This window comes from Grampus griseus (assembly GCF_964374135.1).
Source record: "Grampus griseus genome assembly, chromosome: 9".
NCBI lineage: Eukaryota > Metazoa > Chordata > Mammalia > Artiodactyla > Delphinidae > Grampus > Grampus griseus.
In genome coordinates, this window is record NC_139003.1 from 71,860,563 (window position 1) to 71,886,922 (window position 26,360).

Below are 26,360 nucleotides of genomic sequence, written 5' to 3' on the forward strand. Positions count from 1 at the left end.
CGAAAAGTGGAGACTGCCATCACAGCGGTCATTAAGGGTTGCAGATTCATGCATTTAAAGAGTATATCAAAGCTTCTCCTTTCTTTTGTCATAGTCTATAATAATCTTGATGGTTTTCTTTGAAAAGAAAAAAGCCAGGATTTATTTGTCAGTCTTCTTTTTATCCTAAATGAGTAACATTCAGGATATGAAAGTTGGCTAGTCATCATTTCCCTTTTTGAATTCTTACATTTCAAACACTTCAATGCACAATACAAACAAGGCAAAAACTTACGACAAGTCCAGATTTTTTTTTGGCGCACAATATTCCACATATGCCACAAAGAAGAAACTGAAAAGGAAAAGAATAACAATTATTTCATATCCAAAGATAAGAGAACTCCTAGTTTTTAGTTTACAGTTCACTCATGACACTTTCTCCAGGGAAACTTGAAAATTTTACATTCCCATCAAAAGCTGAAAAGGAAAATACCTGATTTTAGAATAGTAAGGGATAAAAATGCAAACTCTAATGAAAGTTTTGTGCAAAGTTGATATAGGTGATTGTGGAATTTAAGCACAACTTGAACCTGTTTTACCGCCAGGCAAAAGGATGAAGTAGATGAATTTAGAGCTTTGTTCCTCCTGTCTACTTTCACTGTCTTCTTATCCCTTCCTATTTTCTCGGGAGAAAACCGGTATGATACATTCTTTAGTATGGCTGTATGGTACATTCCTTCATACTAAGTAATTAGAAATCAGTGGGCTCTGCTAGAGAAAGAGAAGGCATCAGACAGGGAGGTGTTTTTTGTGTAGAGATATTCTTTGTACCTCTCAAACTGTGTCAGGTAAAATAGCTGCCTCCTCATTCTACCAGAAATGTCAGAAGAACACAACAGGATGAAGCTATCAGTGGTATGTAATTGCTTGTAAATAAGTACATTGGTGACATAATTGCTTTGCAAAAGCAGCTGCATGAAATCGTCTACCAGTTCCACACTATTACACATTTTGGTTATCAGAAAGGGGTAAATTGTTTAATTTGGAGAGAAACGTTTAGGGCCATTTGTGCATATTTTTGCTGGAAGTAAACCATATAAGTAAAATAATAAACTCATTAATAAGGGCTTTCAGATTAGCAAAGAAAACTGAATATGGTTAAGCTTGTTTTCATTTGATTTTTCTTTTAAACGTTGCTATCTCAAGTCAGAACTAATAATATAAGTGGTTTTAACTGAGTATTTTACACATGAATAGATTTTAAAATATACACATCAAAATACTCTAAGGATTATCTGAAATAAGTAATATGCTTGTGGGAAGCACCAACAAAATTTGATTAAAAATAATAGGTAATAAAAATTTACCTTCACAGGGAACTTTCCATACAGGGGAACAAAATGATTATAAAGCAAGCAATGATGCAGCAAGACAGATAAGGGACCACAAAGATATATAAGAATTTGGTATATAACATAGATGACCTTTCAAATTTATGGGGAAAAGATCAGAACTATTTATTTAATAAACGTAATTGGGACAATTTGTTAATCTTCATCATCTAACATCATACACCAAATGCCTACAAAGCAGTTTGAACATTTAAATGTATAAAAAAAAATGTGGTAGGAGATGATAAAGTAAAAGATTTATATGATTTTAGAGAAGTGGGAAGGATTTTCTAAACATAGCAGCAAAGTCACAGACCAAAACGGAAAATACTTACAAATACTAACACATACAATTATAATTTTGTTAGTAAAAAATACCATAACTCTCAAAGGCAAAAAATAAAATTGGGATTATATTCAGAAAGTATATAACAGACAAAAGTGTTGACATACTATATAAATAGATCTAACAGAATAATTTTCATACCATAAAACCATGAGCAGATAGAAACTCAGAACTTTATAAAATGTAAATACATGCAGAATTTTCAGAAGCCTTAAAAAGCAACTTCTGAGTGACTACTTCTCACCCCTCTCTGTGTTCTAAGTCTAGATGATCTTGTCCTCATATGGACTCTTTCTTACTGATCCCATCTCAGACCTTTCAAAGTTATGCTCAAGTCATTCCAGTTTGGACCAGTTCCGTGCCTCTCAGTGCTTCCAAGCTCCAAATCAAAGATTCAGCATGTCTTACTCCTGCTTCCCTGACTAACCCATTATTCACCCTGAAAGTCCATTCACCCAGAACTCATTCTTGAAATAATTTGAAAGCAGTGCAGTTTTGTGTTCCTTGGGTCTTTTTGAAATCTATAAACATTGCCATTATTTATTCACAACAAAGCCCAAGGGGACCTCAGGACCATAAGCAGAGCTCTCCAAGCTAACTGTCCATTCACTTGGTTGGAAAAACTAAGTGCAATAAAATTGCTTCTTCCTATTGTACCTCTAAGAAATTTGGGGAGGGGGAAGGTAGAGTAGGAAGGGAATCCAACAATGTTTTTCCACTCTCAAGCAGGCCTGCAGTGTAAATACTTCTGCTGGGTATCCAAAATCCACACTCCTTAGAGAAAACTAACATGAGAAAAAACAGACCCATGTAATGGGAAGTATACAAAATTATGCAATTCTGAGGAGGCTTTAAGGGATCCCGGCTTGAGTTTAGTCATCACAGTTTACAGAAAAGAGTAAAAGAAGCACAAAAAAGCAGTAAATAATCTCTTATTTTATTGGCTAACTTTACCCCAAGTCATAGCACCACAAAGGATCTTAAAAGATGGGAAACGAGCGGTCCAGACAGGTTTAGTGACTTACTCAAGGTCACACATCAAGGTCACAGATCATACATAAAATCTCAGGCTTAAGTGTCTAAGTTAATTTATTTCTAATAATGTAATGGGAATGCTTTTCAAAAGGATTTTTCAGTGTTAGTGCAGACTGCATTATGCTAGCAGATCCGGCCATAAGCATTCAATGACACTTCATCATCTACAATTGCACTCTTTACCCTTGCCATTTGTTAATTTTTGTTGTAATAAAAGTAATTATAAGATTAGTTGATTGCATCACAGTCTAAAATTAAGTGTACCTTACTATATAAGGAGTCTGTTATAGTATTTCAAGATACTATTTTTGTTCAACATAACTTTATCCAGGATGCAGAACGATGACCCACATTACAGAAATTATGAAACAAGTGAAAAACAAATTAGTTAAAAAAAAAAAAGTAAAACTGATAGCTGGATATCTATATCTCTGTCTCTATCCTGAATTAGGTATACAATTTTACATGAGAAAATATAATTTTATATTATACCTGAGAAGGTGGGGAGAATTATTTGCTTAATTTTAATTTTAATCCAGGGAGAATTATTTGCTTTGCTCTTACTAGGAAGTTATATAAATGAAGCGATCTAATGATAGGGCATCAAGGGCAACCATGCAATAAAACTAGTTAAGTCCTCCAAGTGGAATTTGTTTGATTTCAATTTAGATTAAATTCAATAGATAACTAAGGCTGTGCCTCATTGTAGAATGAAACGGAGCTGTTATGGACATAGCATTCTAGGCTGTGCCTCATTGTAGAATGAAATGGAGCTGTTATGGACATAGCATTCTAAATTTTGAGTGGATTTTCTTAATGAAAGGTCTATGGAGCCTTCTGCTGTTGCTTAGGACGTAGAAAGGCTAAAGCAATACCACCTTAACAGTAAGAAAAAGTGAATAAACTACAGACTGATAACTTTTCTAGAAGTGAGCAGGGACAACGGAAAGCTGAGGGTGAGGCACTGACACTGAAAAAGTTCAGGTAACCACAGCCCTCCATTAATGGAATTTGAAGACTTGATGCACCAAAGATAATCACTGTTAACAGTAAAATCAATTCCTCAACAGGATGACTCCACCTTTCACACTAACAGCCTAAAAGAAGATATTAAGATAAAATACAAGATTTTGAAAGAAAAACTTGAATTTGTGCTGTACATACAGCCAATCTCTCATTTACACAAGAGATTACAAAGAGATGTGCTCATTTGGGCAAAAGAACTGTGGTAGGCTGAATAATGGCTCCCAATATACACACATCCTAATCCCCAGAATCCATGAATGTTACCTTATATGGCAAAAAAGCCTTGGGCAGTTGTGATTAAATTAAGAAGCTCAAGATGAGGAGATCATTGTGCTAAATGTAGGATCAGGTAGGTGCTGAATGTAATCATAGGTCCCTTAAGAGGAACACAAGAAGGTCAAAAGAAAGTTATATGAAGACACAGAGACAAAGATATTTGAAGAGGCTACACTGCTGGCTTTGAAGATGGGGGGAGAGAGCCATGAGGCAAAGGATGTAGGTGGCCTCTGTAAACTGGAAAGGTAAGGAAATGGGATTCTCCCCTGGAGCCTCCAGAAAGAATGCAGCCCTGCAGACCCATTTTAGACTTCTGCCTCCCAGCACTGTGACAGAATAAATTTCTGTTATTTTAAGCCACTAAGTTTATGGTAATTTGTTCTAGCAGCAATAGGAAACTAATACAGGCTTCAAAACATTATTTCACATGACAGTGTCTAAAAGAATTAGAAGCTCTTAAAAGAACTAGAAGTTGTTCTTCAGGAAAACAAACAGGGGAAGACATGAGTTAAGAAAGAAATATAGTAAGTAGCAAGAGCACAAAATAAAGCAAAACAGGAAATATTTTAAATAGAAATGTATTGATTAGAAAAAATAATATCAGTTTAGAATGAATATCCCAGGTGATGTTGGCATGAGAGATGGTGGGTTAGAGTTAAAGAGCATGTAAGTAAAATGTTCTAAGATTCTTGTATCATTTGGCAGAGTACTGGAGGCACTAATGTGCCAGATATCGATAGAGAAGTAGAAGTTTAAATTTGTGCATTAAAATATCAAAGACCAGAAAAATAAAAGGAGAAAAAAATACAACAACGACAATAAAGATTGAACCAACAGATGTCAGGAAAGCTTGAAAAATGAATGGAAATAAAGTGAAACTATAAAATAAGTAGGTGTAAATAATTTCAGTAATGTAAAGCAATCAGAACATAGGTGAATGTATTCAATTTCTCTAATAATAGGGAGAATAGAGAGAGGGAGAGACACTCTGCTAGGTAAAGAGGAAAAGATTTGTTAAAACTTTCCTAAAATGAATGAAAACCTCTTTCCTTACTGGTTTTCCCTTTCTCTCTCTCTCACTGGTTTTCCCTTTCTCTCAATGTCTCTCTCTCTCTCTCTCTTTCTCCTTCAGCCCTGACCTAGATGCTAGTTAATGACTTCCTTATTACTATTTCTTTCTGTCCAAGAAGCTTATTTTGCGAAAGGACTAAGAGAAAAAGGGCTATTGTAGAATTTCTATTTAAATTATGTAATGGAAAATTTGGGAATCATGGTTGTAATGGAAGCAGATAAAAGCAATGGTTCTATCAGCTGGCTAGGAGAACAAGAAAGTGCTGGGCAGATGGGATTATGAAAGACAGTGGGCCAATCTTATTTTGAGACAGCTTATTAAAATTTTTCTCACGTAACATTTAACCACCTCAGGGGAATTAATTTTCACTGAAATTCACTAGCCAATTACAGAAGATATACACATTTGAAAATAGAAATGGTACTTTTTTCCCCTTCAAGATAATGAGATGAACCACAAATTCAACTTAATGCTTTGGTAACATTTACTGATTTATACAGTTTCATCAAAATTAATCAGTTTCTTTAAAACATATAGAAAAACTATTAGGAAAACACACAAAAAATAATAAGTGTTGAGAAATTGATTCAAAAGAAATCTCTCTGATTAAAATGGTATATTTCTCCTTGTACCTGGATTAAAAGTTTGATGATTTGTTTTGTTACCACCAGTTCTTGAATATTTTTACTCTACTTCAATCACCTATTAAAGAATAATAACTGAAGTCTAACAGGATTATTTTGTAGTTTAGCTCACAAAATGCTAGTATGCCAAAGTAGTTCATAGTCTTCCTGATACTGTGCTGATATGATTTTGACTTTCTTACATGACACCTGGCTAGACTCCTAAGGATGTCCTCTCTGTCATGGGCTTCTTTTCTTTTGGGATCCCATTTCTCTAGCGACTCCAGTATCAGTATCAATTATATGTGTAAAATGAGGAAAGTTTATCAAGTTTATCAATTTTATATGTGTAAAATGAGGAAAGTTTATCAAGTTTATCAAGATGGACGAGGGCAGTGACTCTCAAACCTGGCTGCTTATTAGCTTTTAAAATTCCTGATTCCGTGGCCAATTAAGAATCAGGATCTCCAGGCTGGGACTCAGGCATCAATATTTTAATCTTCGCAGGTGACTCCAATGTGCTCTCATGGTCTGGAATTGCACTCAATATGTTCACCTGTGCTTTGCCAGCAGGCCTACTCATTTTAGAGCTCTTCATTGAAGCAGTGATATTCCCCTTAATTACTCTCAGTGAGATACCAACAAATATGAAGCCAAATAAAGTGCTCTTCAAGGGAGAAACACAAAGTCCTTGTTCGTAACATAAGTTCAAAGTGTCAGGGCTGTTTGGTCTCTAATGGTTCACAGAAACAGAGAGCACTCTTTCATAATTTTTAAGCTTATTCTACCCAGTGTCTTTCGTCATTGCTGATAGATTTTTCTCTTAATAGAAATCCTAATCTTCCCTAAATTTTCTGTGTTTTGTTTTAGTTAACTAGATCTAGAATTGAGCATGATACACTATTATCCGGAAGAATCTGACTAATTTTGTGTTGGGAATTAAGAAAATAGGCATAATAAAGAAACTGATGCAAATAATCATCATTGGAAAAATACTGCAAGGGAATAGGTTGAAATAAAAACATGATCAACAATAAAAACCAAAAAACTGAATTAACACTTGGGGAAAAGATCTTAACAGACATCTGTCCAAAGAAGATCTAAGGATGGTACATATGGAAAGATATTCGCCATCATTTATTGTTAAAAACTCATGAATTTAAACAACAATGAAATACCACTACACAGCTATTAGAATAACTAAAATTTAAAATAAACTGGAAATATCAGTTGCTGGTAGTGTGGAACAATGGAAATTTTCATTCATTCCTTATAGGAGTGGAAAATGGTACAGCTACTTTGGAAGACCGCATGGCAGTCCTTACAAAGCTAAACATAGTCTTTCCATATGATCTAACAATTGTGCCTTCAGGTATTTACCCATCTAATTTGCCACGTTATAGCAGTTTTGTTCATCACTGACAAAAACTGGAAGCAACCAAGGTGTCCTTCAATAGGTGAACGGATAAACCAGGTATATCCATACAATGAAATACTATTCAGTAATAAAAAATAAATGAGGTATCAAGATACTCAAAGACATGTATGAAATTTAAATGTATACTGCTACATGAAAAAAGCCAGTCTAAAAAGTCTGCATACCATATGATTCCAATTATATGCCATCCTGAAAAAAGTAAACAAAAGAGACAGTGAAAAGCTCAGTAGTTTCCAGCGTTTGGGGCAAGGTAGAGGAAATTGAATAGGTGACTAGGGGATATTTTTAAGGCAGTGAAACTCTTCTGTATTACATTGTAATTACGGTTACATGACACTACACATTTGTCAAAACTCACAGAACTTCACGGCACAAAGAATAAACCTTAATGCACGCAAATTTAAAAAATCATTTTGAGGGTCATGGAATCACAGGATGGAATGCAGAATGTGACAAAGCAATCTACCGTATAACAATGAATGTATGAAATGGTTTCCCTGAAGAAGGTGAGGGAAAAGATACTGACCTGAGTAAGTAAAGGCAAAAGAAACTGTACATAAGCACCATACTCTGTCGGACAAAGTTGTTTCCTACAGGGTTACTGATTAACAATTCTGATCCTACTATATATGTATACTAAAATTGAACAATTACATTAAATGGATGATGGACTGTGGGAGACAGGTTTCTTAGTATTGGAGTGTGAGTTTATAGATAAGCATGGGGAACAGCCTAGAATGATCTATATGGTAACAGATTAGCATTGTAGATAGCAGTGTGAAGTAATTTTTAACTTAATATTTATAAATATAGCTACATATAGAACTATTTATAGGTCTGTGAATATACACATTAGTATACACACATTTTCTTGCTGTCAGCTGAGAGGGCCTAGATGTAATGATACTAGTAGCAAAGAACACACCTATCACTTGGCTCTTGGTTTCTAAAACTGTCCTCCAGTAAAACGAATCACAAATCCTTAAAGAAATGTGTGTTCCTTGGAATGCAGCAGAAAATATATGATATGGGCTAGGAGCATACTATAGTGTCAGAAAGTATGGAGATGCTCAAAAAACAAACAAAAAACCCACACTGATTGAGGTTTGTCAGAGGGATACAGAGGCCAATTGAAAGAGCTCCCAATGATTAAAGCTGGAACAATTTGAGCAACAAAATAAATAAAATAGTATTAGATTGTGACCAATGAGTACAATAAATATTCATGGGGCCATACTGATATAAATAAATGATTGGATAAATAAATACATAAATAACTATGGAGAAGAGACAAATCTATGCAGAAAAATTCCAAATATTTTATGTAGATACCTCACTCTCAGAGAGGTGTGGTCCACTCCCTAAGTGTGGTCCACACATAAAGACTTCCTTCCAAAGAGTATCATATGAAAAGGGGGGAAAAAAGAGTAAGTTAGAGGAGAGATCTAACAAACACTACCTCAGCCAGGTGACCATGGTCAACACCAGCAGCAATAAGTCATGTACATAATCAGTATGCCCAGTATCACTACTTTTGTTGAATACTGGAATGGAGCTACTACACAACTAGACAATGCAATCGGATAGTAGAACGAAATTAAAGGTATTAAAATTGGAAAAGAGGAGTTAAAACTATCATTGTTTGCAGACAGTATGATTAACTCATGAAATTTCCAAGAGAATCAACTCTAACATTCACTACAAAAAATAAGATGATTTAGTAAGGTAGCAAGGCACAAATTAATATACGGAAACTAATAAATTAAGGTAGACAAACATCCTACTGGAGGCTGTAAGGGAAGAAATCCCATTTTCAATAAGAAATAATAAAATTCTTAAAAATACATTTATAATACAAGTTTTAATGAATAAAATAAACCCTAAAAGCATTAATAAATAAGGTAATAGAATATTTTTACAAATGGAAAAATACATGATCTTGGATAAAAAGCTTTAACGTAAAAAATATGCTACTTTCTAATCTAATTTGTTAATTTAACATAATTCAATAAAAACAACAAAAGGATCAATTTTTTAACTGGAAACATGATCCAAAAGTTAATATAAAAGAATACCTAAACTTTGTCAGTAAAACTCTGGCAAAGATGAGCAATGAGGGTGAATGTTAGCATCAGATATCAAAACATATTACAAACCCTCAATAATTAAAACAGAATGACATTGACACATGAACAGAAAAACTGAACAGAAGAATAGAATTATAAAACCTAGAAATAGACAGAATGTATATGAAATTTAGTATATAATAAAATGTCATCTCTAAACATTTATGAAAAAACAGACTATTTTGTTAGTGGTGTTTGGACATCTGTGTAACCATCTGGAAAAAGAAATGAAACTAGATATATACACTTTATACTATATGACAGGGTAATAGCCTAATGTACTAATGATTTAAATTTAAAACTAAATCATAAAAATACTAGAAGAGGAATTATTTTATTACTTTGAAGTTACAAAATCCATGAAATAAAAGACTGATTTGTTCAAAAATTAAAACAAAAAAATAAGCAAAAAATTGCTACATGGCAGAAAATTATGAACAAGTTTAAAGTGACAAACTGGGAAAAATAACCAGATTGTCATACATTGCTTGTGGAAAGATAAATTGAAACAGACTCTACTGAGAAGAACTTGTCAACAATTATCAAAATTTTATATATATATATGCATATATATTATACACACACATATACATATACAAGCATATCTGTATATCTCATTTGCCTCAGTAATCCTGCATTTGAGAATTTATCAGATATAGCTGCAAGTGTGCAAAACAATCTATGTGTCAAATTATTTATTTTAGCATTGTTAGCAACAATACAAGAGGAGCAATCTCAATTGTCAGTAGAGAGTTGATTAAATTCAATGGACTTCTCTGCATCTATTAAAAACATGTGAGAATGTTCTCTATACACTGATATGGAAAGTTCTCTACCATATATAGTTAAACGAAAAAAGCAAGATGCAATATGGTGTATGTAATAAACTTTTTGTATAAAAAGACAAGAAATATTAATAATCTATGTACATATTTGCCCTTACACACATAAGGTAATTCTGGAAAAACATGTAAGAAACATAGAGTAGCTGTGATTATGTGGGTTGGAGAACTGATGCCAGCTGGATAAAGGAGACCAGACTTTTCCTTGAATACTTTTGGTTATTTATTTTTAAGCCATGTACAGGTGTTACCTATTCAAAAAGTTAAATGAGTAGCCCCCTATTTGCTCAAGGCCAAATTATTAGTGAGGTATTAGGAAAGAATAGCCCATGAAGATTCATCCTTACTAGAGAATGACTTCCGTCTTGTGACTAAGCATCCAAGATAAATAGATATATAGATTGGTGAATGACTCAAAGTTCCATGCCTCTTGTGAGTATTAAAAAAAAAAAAAAAAAACTAGCAAAAACTCCCCAATCTATATGTTTTCAGAATGCATATTTGGAAAGGAGGATGGCAGCCCATATTCTGGAGCCAAGGAGCTGTGCTAGTCTCTCTTCAATCACAGCACTAAGGCCATCATTTGCTTGCTTTTACGCAAGGCTGGTTTTGCCTGGTGAACTGAGTTTGGAACCTGCTACGGTCAGAGCTTTCAGGCACAAATCCAAAAGTGCCACAGAATAATTTACAAGAATTGGGTTCAGTCCTTTAGAAATTAATGGAGCCAATCATGGATAATTGTGATTGAAGGCTGAATGTGGTTTTATTCTCAGTTAAGTATAACGAATCATAAACCACTACATATTAAAGTAGATGCAGCTTCACCTTCAACGACCATCATATTTCATCTTTATTTAGAAAAGGTTTTGCAGTTCTACACATTCATAATAGTAGCGGAAATAAACCTTTTATTTTGCAAAGCATTTTGATATTCTCTCAACCCTCCAGAAGAAAAATGGATTGAAAAAAGGGAATTTTGGGCTTCCCTGGTGGCGCAGTGGTTGAGAATTCGCCTGCCGATGCAGGGGACGCGGGTTCGTGCCCCAGTCTGGGAAGATCCCACATGCCGCGGAGCGGCTGGGCCCGTGAGCCATGGCCGCTGAGCCTGCGCGTTTGGAGCCTGTGCTCTGCAACGGGAGAGGTCACAACAGGGAGAGGCCCGCGTACCGCAAAAAAAAAAAAAAAAAAATACAAAAGGGAATTTTGCTCCATGTTGGACAAGTAAATGAAGAAAAGAGATAATGGAGCAAAAGAACAGTTTTGAACCTCATATTACTACAAAAATGGAATGTGTTATTTCATTTGCCATTACTGGTACTCTTAGGGTGAGAGATCATCTATTTTTATATCCAACTTTGCCATATCTCCTCAGACAAAGCTGTGCTGTTGAAATAAAGTTTCTAGATGACATAATGGAATTTCGAACTGAATAAATGAATTAGTAGATGGATGCATTAATGTATTTACAGTATGCATGGGGAAGGGCAGAAATTAATGAAATTTAGCCAATTCCAAGACATAACTGGGTGCAACTGGATAAAATCGAATTAATTTTTGTTTTTATGAAACACTCATGATTGATCAGATTAGGTTAATTCTCTTATCAATGGTAGCATTTGAAAATAATTTGGATGTGTTCACCTTTTAAGTGTCACAACTGTAGCTTTGTGGGTTTCAAAAATTTCCTTCTCAAACCTCAGATGCTCTTGAGATGTCAGCATAAGTAGACATTTCAACAACAAAACAAAACAAACAAACAAAAACACTGAAAAAGATAGTACCTTGGCACTGAGTGATAACTGCCAGAAGTTTCTTTTTAAAGATGAGAAGTAAAAAAAAAAAAAAAAAAAATGAGAAGTAGCTTCCCAAACTAGAAAACGTTGTGTTCTTTTTTAAAAAAATGTTTAACTTTTTTTACTGTTGTATAATTGACATATAACATTACATGAGTTTGTGTTCTTAGTTCTGTGAGAGAGAAAATGATCTGGGAAAGTAACCAATGAGTATATACCCCAGGTGTTGATTCATTTTCTCTCAGAACCCCAAGCTTGGCTTCAGAATAGACCCAGAATAGTTTTTTCCCCTTTGGTGAAATTAGAAGTTGGGCAGTGTCTTAGTACTCTCATGTGAATGCTATTACCTACTATCCGCTGGTCTGATCTATAGTAAACTGTTCTGAGTGATAATAATGTAATTTCCCCTTTAATCACCCTTCAACCTTGATGCACACTATTCCAATCCCATTCAGAAATTTGCTCCTGGAAGAAATCCAGACGCTTTTCATTCAGTCAAGATCAAATAATGTAAACACAATCAAAGGACATCACAAAAAGCTTCAGGACATCAAATTATGAGAATACAATTTTTTTTAAAAAACAGAGGTCAATTGTTTTGTTAACTCTGTGGTTCTTTTAAGTCTTCTTGTACTACACCTGGCAAGCCGAGCACGTCTGAAAGCAGACATTCTAAAGCAAGGAGAGTACCTCATTTTCTGATTATAAGCAGTGAGATGTGCTGAAATGGCTATGACTAAATGGAGGTAATTACTATCTTCATGTGTTCCTTCTGGGGAAAAAGAGAATACTATGGCAGGCAGAGTAGCATCCATAAAAACAGCTCCATCAAACCTTAGGGCTTATGCCACAATTAAAATAATCCTGACTTTATGTCCTCTACTTAAAATTCTTTGTTAAGATCTCTCTCAAAATAAAGGGAGCTCTCCCCATCTGAGGACATATGTTTCACATAATAGTCCCATCTGAATATGTATCCAGCCAGTTTCAAGTAACAAGATTTCCCCCAACACTCTTCCGATTTAGGCAGTGTGTAAAAGCTGCTCACGCTACCTCCCTTTTTCTTCTCCAAGAACAGTCTCTGAGAATACGCTTTTGGTGGTCTTAACAACTGGACCCCCTTTAGCCGAAATGACTGAGTTACAAAGCACTGACCAGAATTTTTCCAAGAATAACAACCACAAGCCGTTTTTATCATAATGACATGGAGATAATTGTTATAAGTGCAGTCATGAGCCCCTCTTGAATCAAATGTTGGTGGTGTAGGGTTCAAGAATCTGCATCTTGGATAAATTCCAAGGTAACTGTTAATGCTTCCTATAATTTGAGAACCTTAGCTGTAGAATCAAAGGAATGATTTAACTCTCTAGTTTGGCTTAGATGAGCTGGCCCTACCAGGAACTGGCCACCTATGGAGCCTAGCATAGGAGTAGTAGTCCCGAAGGGAGCAGGAATGGATGTCTAATATAAGACTCTGAAGACTCCCTAGGCTTATATGGTCAACCAATCTCCTCTTTCCTGAAGGGTTTAAACTCTCATAGAAAACATGTCTGTTTCCATTCCCAGGTGTTAAGTCAGCTATCAGAAGAACTCTAGCAGAAGTAAGAGTGTTTTATTCATACGTATCAGCAGCCACAGAGGAAAAGAAGCTGATGTTCCTTTCTCTGGATCCTATTGGAGATACTTTATGCCTTTGCTTATCTTTGGCAGACTCACTTCTCGCATCAAGAAATGGTGGTGGGCTTCCCTGGTGGCGCAGTGGTAGAGAGTCCGCCTGCCGATGCAGGGGACGTGGGTTCGTGCTCCGGTCCGGGAAGATCCCACATGCCGCGGAGCAGCTGGGCCTGTGAGCCATGGCCGCTAGGCCTGTGCTCCGCAACAGGAGAGGCCACAGCAGTGAGAAGCCCGCGTACCACAAAAAAAAGAAAGAAAGAAAGAAATGGTGGTATATTGGGGCTTTTAAGGTCTTTTAAGCTTTTTTTTTTTTCTCTGTTTCCCATGATGATTCATTTCTGGTGATCAGAACACCTAGACTGAAGCAAAGGTGGGGCTATCAGTATTCCACATAGAGCCGCGAGAACTGCTTTTTTACAGGGCATTAACAAAAGGGAAGTTTTCTTGCCCAACTTTCTCTGTCTCCCTGTCTCTTTTAATAGAGTCTGGAGCAGTTGATTAGTCTTGTGAAATAAACACAGAAAATTTTATTTTCACTCTGTGGTTCAGTATTATAATTTATATTACTCAGCCAGGCTTTCTCTGTTTGCTCCAGTTCTTATAATGAATATTTTGGATCAGGAAGGAAATTACAGTTTTCTTCCTGAATATATTTATGCCAGAGCTTGTCAGTATACATAATAGGACTGTGAAAATCAAAAGATTGGAAAGGGTGAACTAGAATAAGGTGTTTCTATAAACCATGGGTAACCAATGAGTTGCAGAGCACTATTTATAACTCGCCTGACATTTATAAGGGTGAAGTGTCCCTTCTCTCCACATACCTATGTAATTAACTTTACTCGTTTTAAATGTCGGCAACCATCTTTCCTGTACCTGGTTCAATCTGATTCGCAGAGAGCCCTAAAACGTTGACAAGGTAAATAGGGAGATTTGTACATCAATTCTCAAAAGAGGTCATTAGAAAACATAAAATTGAAAATCAATTATAAATTTCTCATTGCTTAAAAAATCTTAAGTACGATCTTACAAGAACATGAATCAGGCTATTAAAACTAGTAGATTCTAGGAAATGAATCTGGAGAGTGAGGTTTTTGAAGACCAAATTTTGGAAGGAATCATTGTAATTGAAGTGCAATAGTGGTGAAGAAGATTTATAAACTTAAGCTAATAAAAAGCCCAGGGAAGATGCTGCATTTCTGAATTGTTTCAGAAGAGCTCTGAATGATGGTTTCTGAGCTTCATTGATTTATGCTATAAATGGGATGGCTTTCGGCTTTCTCTGGATAAGGAAGACCATCATAAAATAATTTTGAACCCTTATTCCAGCCTTCCATTGATTCATTTCTTTATTACTCAGAAACTTTATTATGCCAGTAGTGGCACAGACACTTACACGTCTTTGTAGTATTATAAGATGATACGACTGTGAATAAAAAATAACTTAAACTCTCAACACAGCCAGACAATAAGTGTTGGCTCTTAAAGAAGCAGAAAAATTAAGCCTGACAGATTTTCTATTTCCTGGAGTTAAGGTGTGCTTTTACTGAAAACCCCACAAAGATTACAGGAAGAAATAATAATGTGGCAAAAAGAAATAATTGTGGAACATAAAAAAAAACACTTGGGTTATAGGCTTTGGAGAAAATATTAAATGCTGCACTCTCCATCAATATTCTTCAGCTCAAAGACTATTTGCCTTACTGGAAGGAAGTTTATAAGATGTCTTAGCAGATGAACCTTTATCCTCATCATCCAGTCTCTTTATTTTGATTCCTGTTAAAGAACCCCGAATGGAAACAGTTTCTCAAGTATTCTGTTGGTATAAATTCTCAAATTTCCATAGTTTACTTTTTCAGAAGTTCGCAACACTTACTATTTGGGCTCTCTCTCCCAGTATTTCTGGGAAGGCTGAAAAAACTCCTTAATATTTCCATTTTGTGGATGGAGGAATTAAGATGTCAAAAAAAAATCACATAGCAAGTCAGTGGCAGAAGCTCAATGAAAACTGAAAACTGGGGTTCCCATATCATTGGTTTTTGTGCTCTCCACCCTACTTCATATTAGCTCTAAGTATATTAGAAGCACCTTGTCAAAAAGATTCTAATAGACAAGGCATAAAATGTCCCCAGTGGAAAGCTTTTTTAGGAAAATCTCCCTGGTAGGAAGGACAGCTATATAAGTATGACTATCACCCTAGCTTTAACCTTCCCCTGGAAGTTTTTTATCTTTTTCCTCAATGCCACTATCATACTTAGCTTGAGGTTCCCAGCTACATCTGCAGCTCAGTTGTAAATAAAACCTAGCATAAAATAAATTCCTTTCTATTATCCCCTCAACACAACTAAAATAAGCTGATGTTTTCAAAAGAACTTGATAAAAAAACAAAGGGATACAAAAGCAAAATTAACAAAGCAATGTAAGATGCATGGAAATGGTCCCCTTCCTGGTGCATTAGTCATTTAATATGCAGGCTGTGTTCCATCCCACATCCTGTTTGAAGGACCCCATACTGATGATTCCAAAAGGATATCAAGTCTTAGGAGACAAGGGGCCAGAGGCCACTTCTGTGGTCATCTGCTCCCAACTGAAATCATTCTTTGGAGAATTATGTGAATTGATTTAATAAAAATGGTGACTCTTTTGCATTTCATTCCGATTTCTATTCAGATTTTTAAAAATCAAATAACTCAGAGGATCTTTATTTTTATTTCTTTTAAAGTGCTGAGACCACTAAAATATCTGTCCATGACATTGCATGATTGCTGAAAAATAAACTATTTTTTTTAGCTTATTTGAACTTAAATGAACAGGTACATTTTGTGCTGCAGTATACACATATTCATAGGGTGAAGCTAGTATTGTCCAAAATTCTGGTCTTTAGCCTATCTGGGAAATGGGCATAGCATAAAATGTTGCCTATTATTTTTAGATTTAAATTCTAGAACCAAGAATAATGGATAGGAGTTACATGAATGAAGATTTCCACTCATTACCAGAGAAATTTTTCCAATGAACAGACCTGTCCACAAAGTAGCTTAGGCTTCCTCATAAAATTAATGTGGTCCCTTTGGAAATGTTTGGGAGTGACTGAATGACCACCTCTTGGGATGCAGAGGACCGGTTGGCACAGTTTTGACAAGGGGTTGAAGTAGGATCCTATGAAATATACTGACATTTTAGTTGAGAGTAATATACCACATGGCTAGATGATCAATTTTCAAAGAATTGGAGTTCAGTGACAAACACGTGGCACCATGCTATCTCTCTCTGATGAAAGAGAAGACATTTTAGGGTCCTCAGGGTCCTGAGCTATTTATTGTCATGACCATTGATTACCTCAGCAGGAAAGAAGGACTGCCAGATCTAGATTTAGAATTTAGAGGGTTTCTTCATTCCTGTGTTCCCAGCCTAGTTCTCTTTGGAGCTAGACAAATCATAGAACGTCCCTATCATGCATGGTTGGCAAAGTTTGTTGTTGTAGAGATTTTACCTTCTTAGCTTGAACCTCTTTAGGGTTGGGTTGAATGATATTAGTACTAATTGCTAGGACAATAAATATTTATTTAGGATTAGGGAAGGGAAATGTAGTATAATAGTCATAGTAATAAAAGAACATGCTAACATTTATGGAGCACTTGCTGGATACCAGCCTCTGGGCTAACATTTTACATATATCATCTAATTGAGTCTTCACGGTCACCTAAGAAAACTGATCCTATGACCAACATTTTTTCTCCCACATCACACAGCTGGTATGTGGCAGAACTCAAACACCTATCTTTCTAACTCTAGAGACTGAACTACATTAGGATTTTCCAATCATGATTTTACCCCAACGCTGTCAGCATTCATTGCAGTTATATTTCTTTTTTCTTTCTGTATTGGAGAAAGCCCTTGGGACAGCCATCAAAATAAGCCTTAAGTTTTCTCTTTGGACAGGAAGATATTTTGGAAGTGTGGTAATAGAAATCAAAGACAGCTGGGCATTTAATGAAGATCAGATTTTGGGTGGTTATGATGCAATAGGAAGGGATGAAATAAATTCAGGTCCACGGGGAATTACTAAATTGTGATAACGGAGCTTTCCCCCCTAAAGGCTATTGGATTCTTGTCTCTGAAGAAATATTTTTCTACCACTTGATGGCAGTAGCTACCAATTAATTTACAGGGTTGTTTTTCAATTTACAACAGAAATACTAGTCTTTAGCTGGGAGTGATTTCTTAAAAATTTTTCCCTTCAAGTAATTAACCTTTTTATGTAATGCATTTACTTCTACCAGTTCTTCTCCCATGTAGCTTTATGATAGTGATGATGATGTCTTGGATGTTATTTGGATGCCATCCTGCCTCTCCTAAGTTAAAGCCCTTTGATTCCCTTTAGAATAAAGACTATACGTAAATACTATAGAGAAGTTTCGTCCATTCAGCCTTATGGTTTTCAAGGTATTTATCGTGTAGCTGGCCAAAACAGGGTGATGACAGAGCTGGGTAAGAATGCATAGGAGGGCTTATCAAAACATAAGTGGAAGGAGACTTATAATCATTGACTTATTGAGTATTAACTTATCCACATTTAAAATAATCAAGAAACTTCAAGCATGTTGTTTCGATCCACCAAACCAGTCCATTTTACAGAAGAAGAAACTGAGGTTGAGAAAAATATAAGTGATCTTGTCCAAGATATGCTTGGATGGTATATAAAGTTAATGAATGGCAGCATCAGGATTCAGATTCAGAACTGGCTGCCTCTGCAGGATGCATACTCTCCACTGTCTCATGCTGACTCTGATAATGGTATTATCATGTCTAAGGAAAGAAGCAGTTATGAAAGACTTCTAATTTTCAAGCTCAAAAGGGAATATCAAAATTCTAAGGACGCTCAACTCTCTGATGTAGAGATAAGAAGAAATCAGTTTATAGGATAAAGAAGACAATTTGAAGTCAGGTAGAAAGTTGGAGCGGTCTACTAAAGGCAAATCTATTTTATGAGGTGTAGATAATATTAATCTTTAGTAACTGTATGGAACTATCTAAAAGCAGAGGACTGGACCAAAGAGCTAAAATTTAGTCTTTAAAATTGTGTTTACTTTGAATATGTTAGGTCATGATGAAATGCTTATAACACTGTTTTAACAAAACAGTGGAATGCAAAACTTTATGCACACTGTTTATATTGCAAAAATTATGATTTTCATACAAAGTTAAGGCAATATACCACAATATAGACACTGACTATCTCTGAGTGGTGGAATCATTGGTGATTTCAACGGCATTTTTGTTCTTTTGTATTTTCCCAATTCTCTACAGTAAACTTATGCAAAATGATAGGATATTTCACTTAGTATTTCCAGAACTTTGTTCTGATCACACCACATAAGGCTTAGCCTATGGTTCAGCATTTAGAGGAGTTAATGAATATGAAAAAGATGGAAAGTAAGACAGCAGAGGCAACCCTTCTTTAAAACAGAGAAGGATCTACTTATAAAGTACAATATGTAAAGAGCTAATCAAAATACTTCCCTCCTTGGCTTTAAGTTCCTACCATGTGAATGACATATTTGAATTGTTACAAAATCCCAAAGGGCATCCATTTAAATTCTAACTTACAACTTGAGTGGGTTTTACATGCAAAAATTAGTATCCATATGGGGAAAACACCATTTTCGTGTTTTATGTATATGTCAGAACCCTTGATAATAATCCAGAGCAGTGTCATTCACATGGTGGGAACTTGAAGCCAAGGAGAGAAATATTTTGATTAGCTCTTTCCATATTATACTTTACAAGTAGAAACTTCTCTGTTTTTAAGAGAAGGACTTAACCCCATTTTCTTGTTTTATGTGTATGTCAGACCCTTGGTAATAAAACAGAGAGTTCTGCTTTTGGTGAAAGGGAAGGTCACGGCTTTTTGTGAGTTAGCCTTGTGTTCCTTAACAACTCCTCCAAATTCTTCTTTCATTTATCCTCCTGCTTCCAAGTAAACAACACCTACAAACAATTCCTCCAACTTACTGGGGCTAAGCTCAGTTTGTTGCACTGAAAATTAGGATGTTAGTGAATCATATAGTCATAATGTGCCCAACCAATATCACTCTATTACTTGCTTTCCTTGCTTGACAAGAGTGTTTACAGTTTTGGATCAATCTCCTCCATCAAAAGAGTCAGCCTTCTTCATCTTTAAGTAACTCTGACTGTCGGAGAGTTCTTTCTTTCATTAAGCCTGAAGCCTTAATCCTGTGGTATCTGCCCACCATCCACAATTTAGGACAAGGACACTGTTAACCCTGTGTTTTCCCTAGGGCAAACACGCCCTGGTTTCTCAGCCATCTTCATGATCACTCTCTCCTGAACGCTGTGGTGTCCTCTGTCAGCAATGGAACTGCCTGAAAAGCAAATCAATAAATTGGCAGACCTTCTTTTATCCAGGAGAAGATTTCTTTCTAGCAGGTTTCCAGATCATTGATGTCTCTAATCATCATTATGTCTGGTCCACGCTCCCTACAGATATTTCTGTCTCAGAAGAATGAACACATATCAGTCTTAAACTGGTGGAAATTTGCTGTTGGGTGATAGATACTTTCAAACAGTGCCCCTCTGGTGTTCTTTGTCTATTCCAGGCCATTCTCTACTTTCAAACAGGACAAGAGAGACTAAAATATATGGGGTCTACAATGTTTAGAAGTCTACAAACAAACACGATCCATTATCCAGTTCTTTTCCTTTACGGATAGTTCTATACTTTACAGAACTCAATACAAGTAACATCATTCCCTCAGACATAAAGTGAGGCCTGCACAATTTATAACCAAAATACAGTTTCAGAATCTCTGAAGGAGAAGAAATTGTGCATTATGCTTTTTAAATATTTGTTATAGAGGTTATAATTTCCCAATGCTCATTTCCTTGAACAGTGTTTTGTTTCCAAAGGTGTCTGTGAGAAGTAACTGTAATACTTGGGACAAATTGAGGGGGATGGTGAAAAATGGAATGCAATTTTAAGTTTGACCCTGATTTCTGGAGGAAAAAATAACAAGAGCATCTAATTACAGGAAAAGGATATCGTGGTTATTTTGTTTAAGTACAGAACTAGGAAGAAGCAGGTTGGCGTCGTTTTTCTGTTAATCGACATGAAGAAGAAACACAAATATTGGAAGAGAAAATAACCTCTTTCCCCTGACAAGAGAGACCGCGTGATGGCTGTGCATCAGCTAGAAGAATGGAATTACAAGTGGGAGAAAGGTATCTGCAATTTCTTGTCACACTGGGCTGCTGGGTACTCTGAAGAATCAGAGAAGCCGTATTTATACTCTAGAACATTTCTCACTCTGGGAAAAGATGAATCAATGGGCACTGCTGACTAAGGTCTGGGTTATAGACCCAGTGCTACTCTTTACAGCCAGGGCTTGAAAAAATGGATGGAGTACAGCGTAATGGTTAAGAGTACAGACTTTGGAGTCAGGAAAACCTGGGCTTTAAATGTGGCTATGCCACATAGTAGCAGGACTTACAGCAGCTGCTTAAACTCTCTGAATCTCAATTTCCTTATCTGTGAAATGGATACACTACTACAGGTATCCTAACACTTATCTTACAGTGCTATTAAAATGATTAATGAGCTAATGCTTATGATGTGCTCTGTATAATTTCTAATACCCAATGAACCATAAGCAAATGGAGCTATTCATAATAATTTTTAAAACTATATAATATTTTTGAGTATCTGATGAGTATAGACCAGTGTCTGAATTCATGACAGGAATTATAAAAATATTTTGTGCATGCATTCTTTGTTGTTTTGTTCTCATTCACAAAATCTTGTCTTATACCAAAACTGTATACATATTTGCTCCTTCATGGATGTGGGTTGTCCCACATCAAAACAATATGTACTCAGGGATTTGGGCACTATTATTCTCTCAAACTTCTAGCCCTGATATGCTGAGCTGCAATGAACAACACTTCAAGGTTTATAAGTGGACTACCTTCTAGAAAGTAACTATCAAATGTATTAATTTCTATTTGATGCAAGGGAAGTCTTCTAAATGTTGCCAATAATATTTGCTTCTGAACGTGATGCTTCGAAGCAAAATGTTATGTCTAAAGTGGGCCCGTGTTCCAAGGGACCAGAGAATAACAAAGGATGTTGGTCATCACGAAAGCTTCATCTATTTTTAACTGAGCCTACAATCATTCTGCAATTCAGTGTGCTCACAGCCAGATGCATGGAAGTCAAAGAAAGAGGCCCACTAGGGACACTCACAAAATGAGGCTCGGATCTACTTTCACTCATAACTTTACTATTTCTATCACTTTTTACTACTGTTCTTTCAAAACTCAGAGGCAGTTTAGATTTTTCCCCCTTCCCATATCATTTTCATCAAATCGATGACTACGTGCTGTTAATTCTACATCCACAGTGAACCTCTTATTTCGTTCAGGCTCTCACCAGTCCTCCCCTGGATTATCTAAGAGCTTTCTAGAGCATCTCTCTGCCTTCCGTTTCTCCAGTGTCATCCTAAGTTCTTTCTAAGCATGATTTTTTGTGCCTCATACAATTTTTTTCCCAATGGCTCAGCAAACTTCTTGGCTTGTCATCAGCGCCCAGACGGGTCGTTCCAACCTAATTTGTGAACTGGTCTCTTGCTGATTTCCTACAGCCAAAGTGGACTTAATAATCCCTGTACACGCTCAGTTTATCATCTTTGCCTATATTCACTTCTCTGCTTACAAAATATTATTCTTTTTCTTACTTATTCTCCAGGCTCCATCTCAAATCACACCAGGTGTGATCCCATCTTTTTTTCTGAATTCTCGTAGTATCTTAGGTGCCTGTTTTTATGGTCCTTATTATATTTCCCTTGTATTACAGTTATTCATGTGTTTATTATCTATATCATTAGACAGTAAGCTCTTTAGAAAGAGATGCTTTTTTACTCTAGTTTTTATCCCCACCCAGAAAACTCAGCATGATGCCTGGTTTACAGGGCACACTTACTAAATTTTTGGAATGGAAGAGTAAGGTTCTTGGTCACAGGACTTCACAGTCAGTAAGTTCTCAGTCATTATTTGTTGAGTAAATACAGTGATACATACAGTTTTTACTCCCACACTTCACTAAAATTGCCCGTTCAAAGATTATCAGTGACACTGTACTGGCCATTCCTTTATTTCTGAAATAGTCTCCTCACTGGATTCCACGGCACTGAACTCCCCCAGCTGCCCTCCTACTTTTCTGCCCAGGCCTCCTCGGTCTCCGTTGCTGGATTCTTTTTCCATCTTATGCTATGGTTTCAGTTCTCCTCTCACTCTGTGTTCTTGGTAGAAAAACTATTATTCTCTGCCAACAACTTCCACATCTTGTACAGCAAGTACTGACCGTTATCTAAACTCTGAAACGGAATGCCAACTGTCTTTTTCACAACGATGTCCTCCCCAAATTTCAAACTATACATTTTTCTCTTTCTTTTATTCACGTCTATGGCATCACTGATTATGTGTGGTGGTAGAAAGCTGTTTTTTGCTCTTCCGAATGTATTTATCTGGCAATTTGCACCTCATTTTTCTGCTAGAAAACCACCCATCCCTCACTCTCAGGCATGTGCTTCTCATCCCCTACAGACCTGTGAGCCAGGTATAATAAATTAGGATGTTCTGTCCCCTGTCACAGTGATGGCTTCAGATGTGACCACAAGATACAGTTAAGCTCAAGCTAGGGAAAGAGAATATATTTTAGAAATTTTGTTTCATCAGCCAGGAAGCAGACTATCTTTTCTACTGGCCTTGGTCCAGTGACGATATGATCTGAGAACTGCTGGGGACCACAGTGTGAAAACTAAGAATGAAGCCAGCTAGAGGAACCAGGCACTGAGGTGCCTCACAAAAATACTTCACACTCAGAATGTCCTCATCTTCTACCCCTGAAAATATTGTGAGCATATTCGCCCGAAAATACTGTCATCCTCCCCCTGAAAATATTTTGCTCCTCCAGTATTTCTCACTTCCAGAAATAGCACAGTCATGGACCCAGTTCTCATTCTTGACATCCGGAAGGGCTTACTGACACCTCCTTCCTACCCTCATCTACCACAGTCAGTGAACCACACAGCGTTCTTCTTTTTGTCTCCAGAACATAGCTGAAATTTACCTGCTTCTGTTCACTTCCATTGTTTCCACTCTCTTCCAAACCGCTAACATCTCTCATCAGCATTACAGCAAAAGCTTTCAAATTGTTCTTACCACCCTTGCCTTCATCAAATCCACTCGTCTGAACTTGTTACTTCCACATTTTACAACTTTTAATATTATCCCATTGTCTTTAAGAAAAAAATCCAAAATCTTTTCATGGTTTATAAACTGTTTCATGATCTGCCTTCTTCTACAACCTCAACATTCACTCACCTCTCTCTTAACTTCTTGGAATTCATCCCACTCAAGGAAAAGACTTGGAATATGCTGTTTCCTTAGCCTGAAATAGTCCTATTCTTCTTTGACTGGCTAAGTACTATCCCTGATCTAAACAGGACCTAAAAATGACTGCCTAAATATTACTTCTTCATGGAAGAATTCCTTAACTTTCTGGATTGAGCTCCCATTTTAAGCTCTGATGGCATCCTGACTTTTTCCTTTGTAGCACTGTAATTAAATACTTATCTCTACACTTATCTGTTTAATGTTTGCCTCCCTACCATAGACTGTAGCTGTCTTGAGGTCGGGACCTCATCGTCTTGTTCTTTATTGCATTCCCAGTATACAACACAAAGCCTGTTATAAATTGACATGTGAATATTTTGTGAATAAATGACTTAACGAAGCACAACTTGTCTAAACTTAATTTGTTTTCTTGCCGTCCACACATGCCTCCATTTTTGTTTTCCTGATCTCAGTGAAACTGTCTCATTCTCTTTAACCCAGGCAGAAAGGCAGCCTTAATTTCCAATCTCTTCCACCCTCATTTTTCATAACCTGCTTCCCACCAAGTCTTGTTGAATCTATCTCCATAAAGTTGCTCACATATGCCTTTTTTTTTTTTTTTTTTTTGCGGTACGTGGGCCTCTCACTGTTGTGGCCTCTCCCGTTGCAGAGCACAGGCTCCGGACGCACAGGCTCAGTGGCCATGGCTCATGGGCCCAGCCACTCCGAGACACATATGCCCTTTTAATGTCCATTCCTACGGGAGTTACCTTCATTCTGATTCTAAATTTTAATATGAAAGATATTCATAGTGCCCCTAGCTCTAATTCTTCACACTGCTTCCTAGGTGATTATTCCTAAAATACACTGACTCTTGTTACTTATATCCTCAAAACCTTTAAAACGTTTTTAGTACCTGTCCATTTCTTAAAAAGTGTAAGTTCAAATCCCATAGTATAGTACTCAAGTTTCTAACAGTTAGCTCAACCCTACCTCTTCAGATTCTCTTCTTTCTTCATATTCTGTGCTCTGAAACCAATATCCTCTACCATTCTCAAGCTCTCCACGGAGCATGTCTCCACCAACCTGAAAGGTCTTTCTTTCCTCACCTCCCATCAAGCCCTCCCTACTTCAATTTTTCCAGACTTGCCACTAAAACACATCCTCCATGAAGTCATCTGTCTCCCTCTTCACTTTCCTTTGCGCCATCTGTCTCCCTCTTCACTTTCCTTTCGCAGGATTTTCATACACTGCATTCTGTATTTAACTCTACTTATTTGGATTAGTAGGAGTCAATATATCAATAGTTTAGTGATTAAGAATGACTGCTCTAGAATCGAATTGGCTGAGTTTGAATCATGGCTCCATCATTTTCCAGCTGTGTGACTTTGAGAAAGTTACTTAAATAATTTGCTACAGTTTTCCCTTTAATTAAATACATAAGAGAACATACTTCATAGAATTGCTATAAATATTAGACAAAATAATAGGTGTAAAGCACTTAGAGGAATTCATGTTCAATATCTGTTATTGTTTACATGTATTTCCCCCACCAACTATAAAACCCTTAAATCCAGAGTCCAGATAATTATCTATCTTCAAATTCTCAGCAAAGCAACTTCATTTAAAGACCAGTAATTATCTGTCAAATTGATTTATTGGGAAGCTCTAGGGTCCTGTGTATATCCTGAAGCTTTAGATCACCATAGCTATCTCAACAAGATGGGTCTTGTTAAAGGAACACATATTTAGGAAAGCAAGGAAAGAGGAGGGAAAATCATCAGAATTTCAAAACAGGAGAAATTATGTGAAAAATTAGCAATAATATTGTAATTCCAACTCTAAATAGTAGAATACAGAAAGGAATCTTGTACAAATAAGCTGAAAGCTTGCAGTAAATGATGAGCAGTAAATAATGTGTTGTTATCAAAGTGCAGCTTGTGATAGAATTACTTTCTGTAGTCATGGGCTTAACAAGTTTTTGGCCATGCACTACTGAGAAAAAAGCAAAAAGGCTCTCATTCAGTCTTCCTTTGTCATTTAATTATATTAGGTGAGTCAATTGAATTCTCTGGGCTTCATCTTTAAAAGGAGGGATTTGAACTGGATGGGATTTGTGACGTTCTCCCTGCTCTGACATTCTCTGATCTGTAAACCAAGCAACCCTATTTTTTCTCCACTCAATTTCAGCAGACACTTCTCCAGTACTGACCATATGTACCCAATATTTCTCCAGTATCTACCATGACATATATCATAGCTCTCTGACACATTCTATCATTTATAATAAAATGATATTCTCCATTCCTTTTATAAGAATGAGGAG

At 36.3% G+C, this 26,360-nt stretch overlaps 1 protein-coding gene across 2 annotated transcripts in view; it reads right to left on the reverse strand.

The window, feature by feature from the left end:
• The window catches only part of TMEM196 (transmembrane protein 196), a gene marked incomplete at both ends in the record, with an annotated part of 51,731 nt that overhangs the window by 8,081 nt on the left and 17,290 nt on the right, over positions 1 to 26,360 (reverse strand). For both annotated transcript variants that reach the window (XM_082661455.1, XM_082661454.1), the window contains one exon: positions 275 to 331. In XM_082661455.1, coding sequence (XP_082517581.1) covers positions 275 to 331 — 57 coding nt within the window. The remainder of the gene's footprint in view (positions 1 to 274; positions 332 to 26,360) is intronic.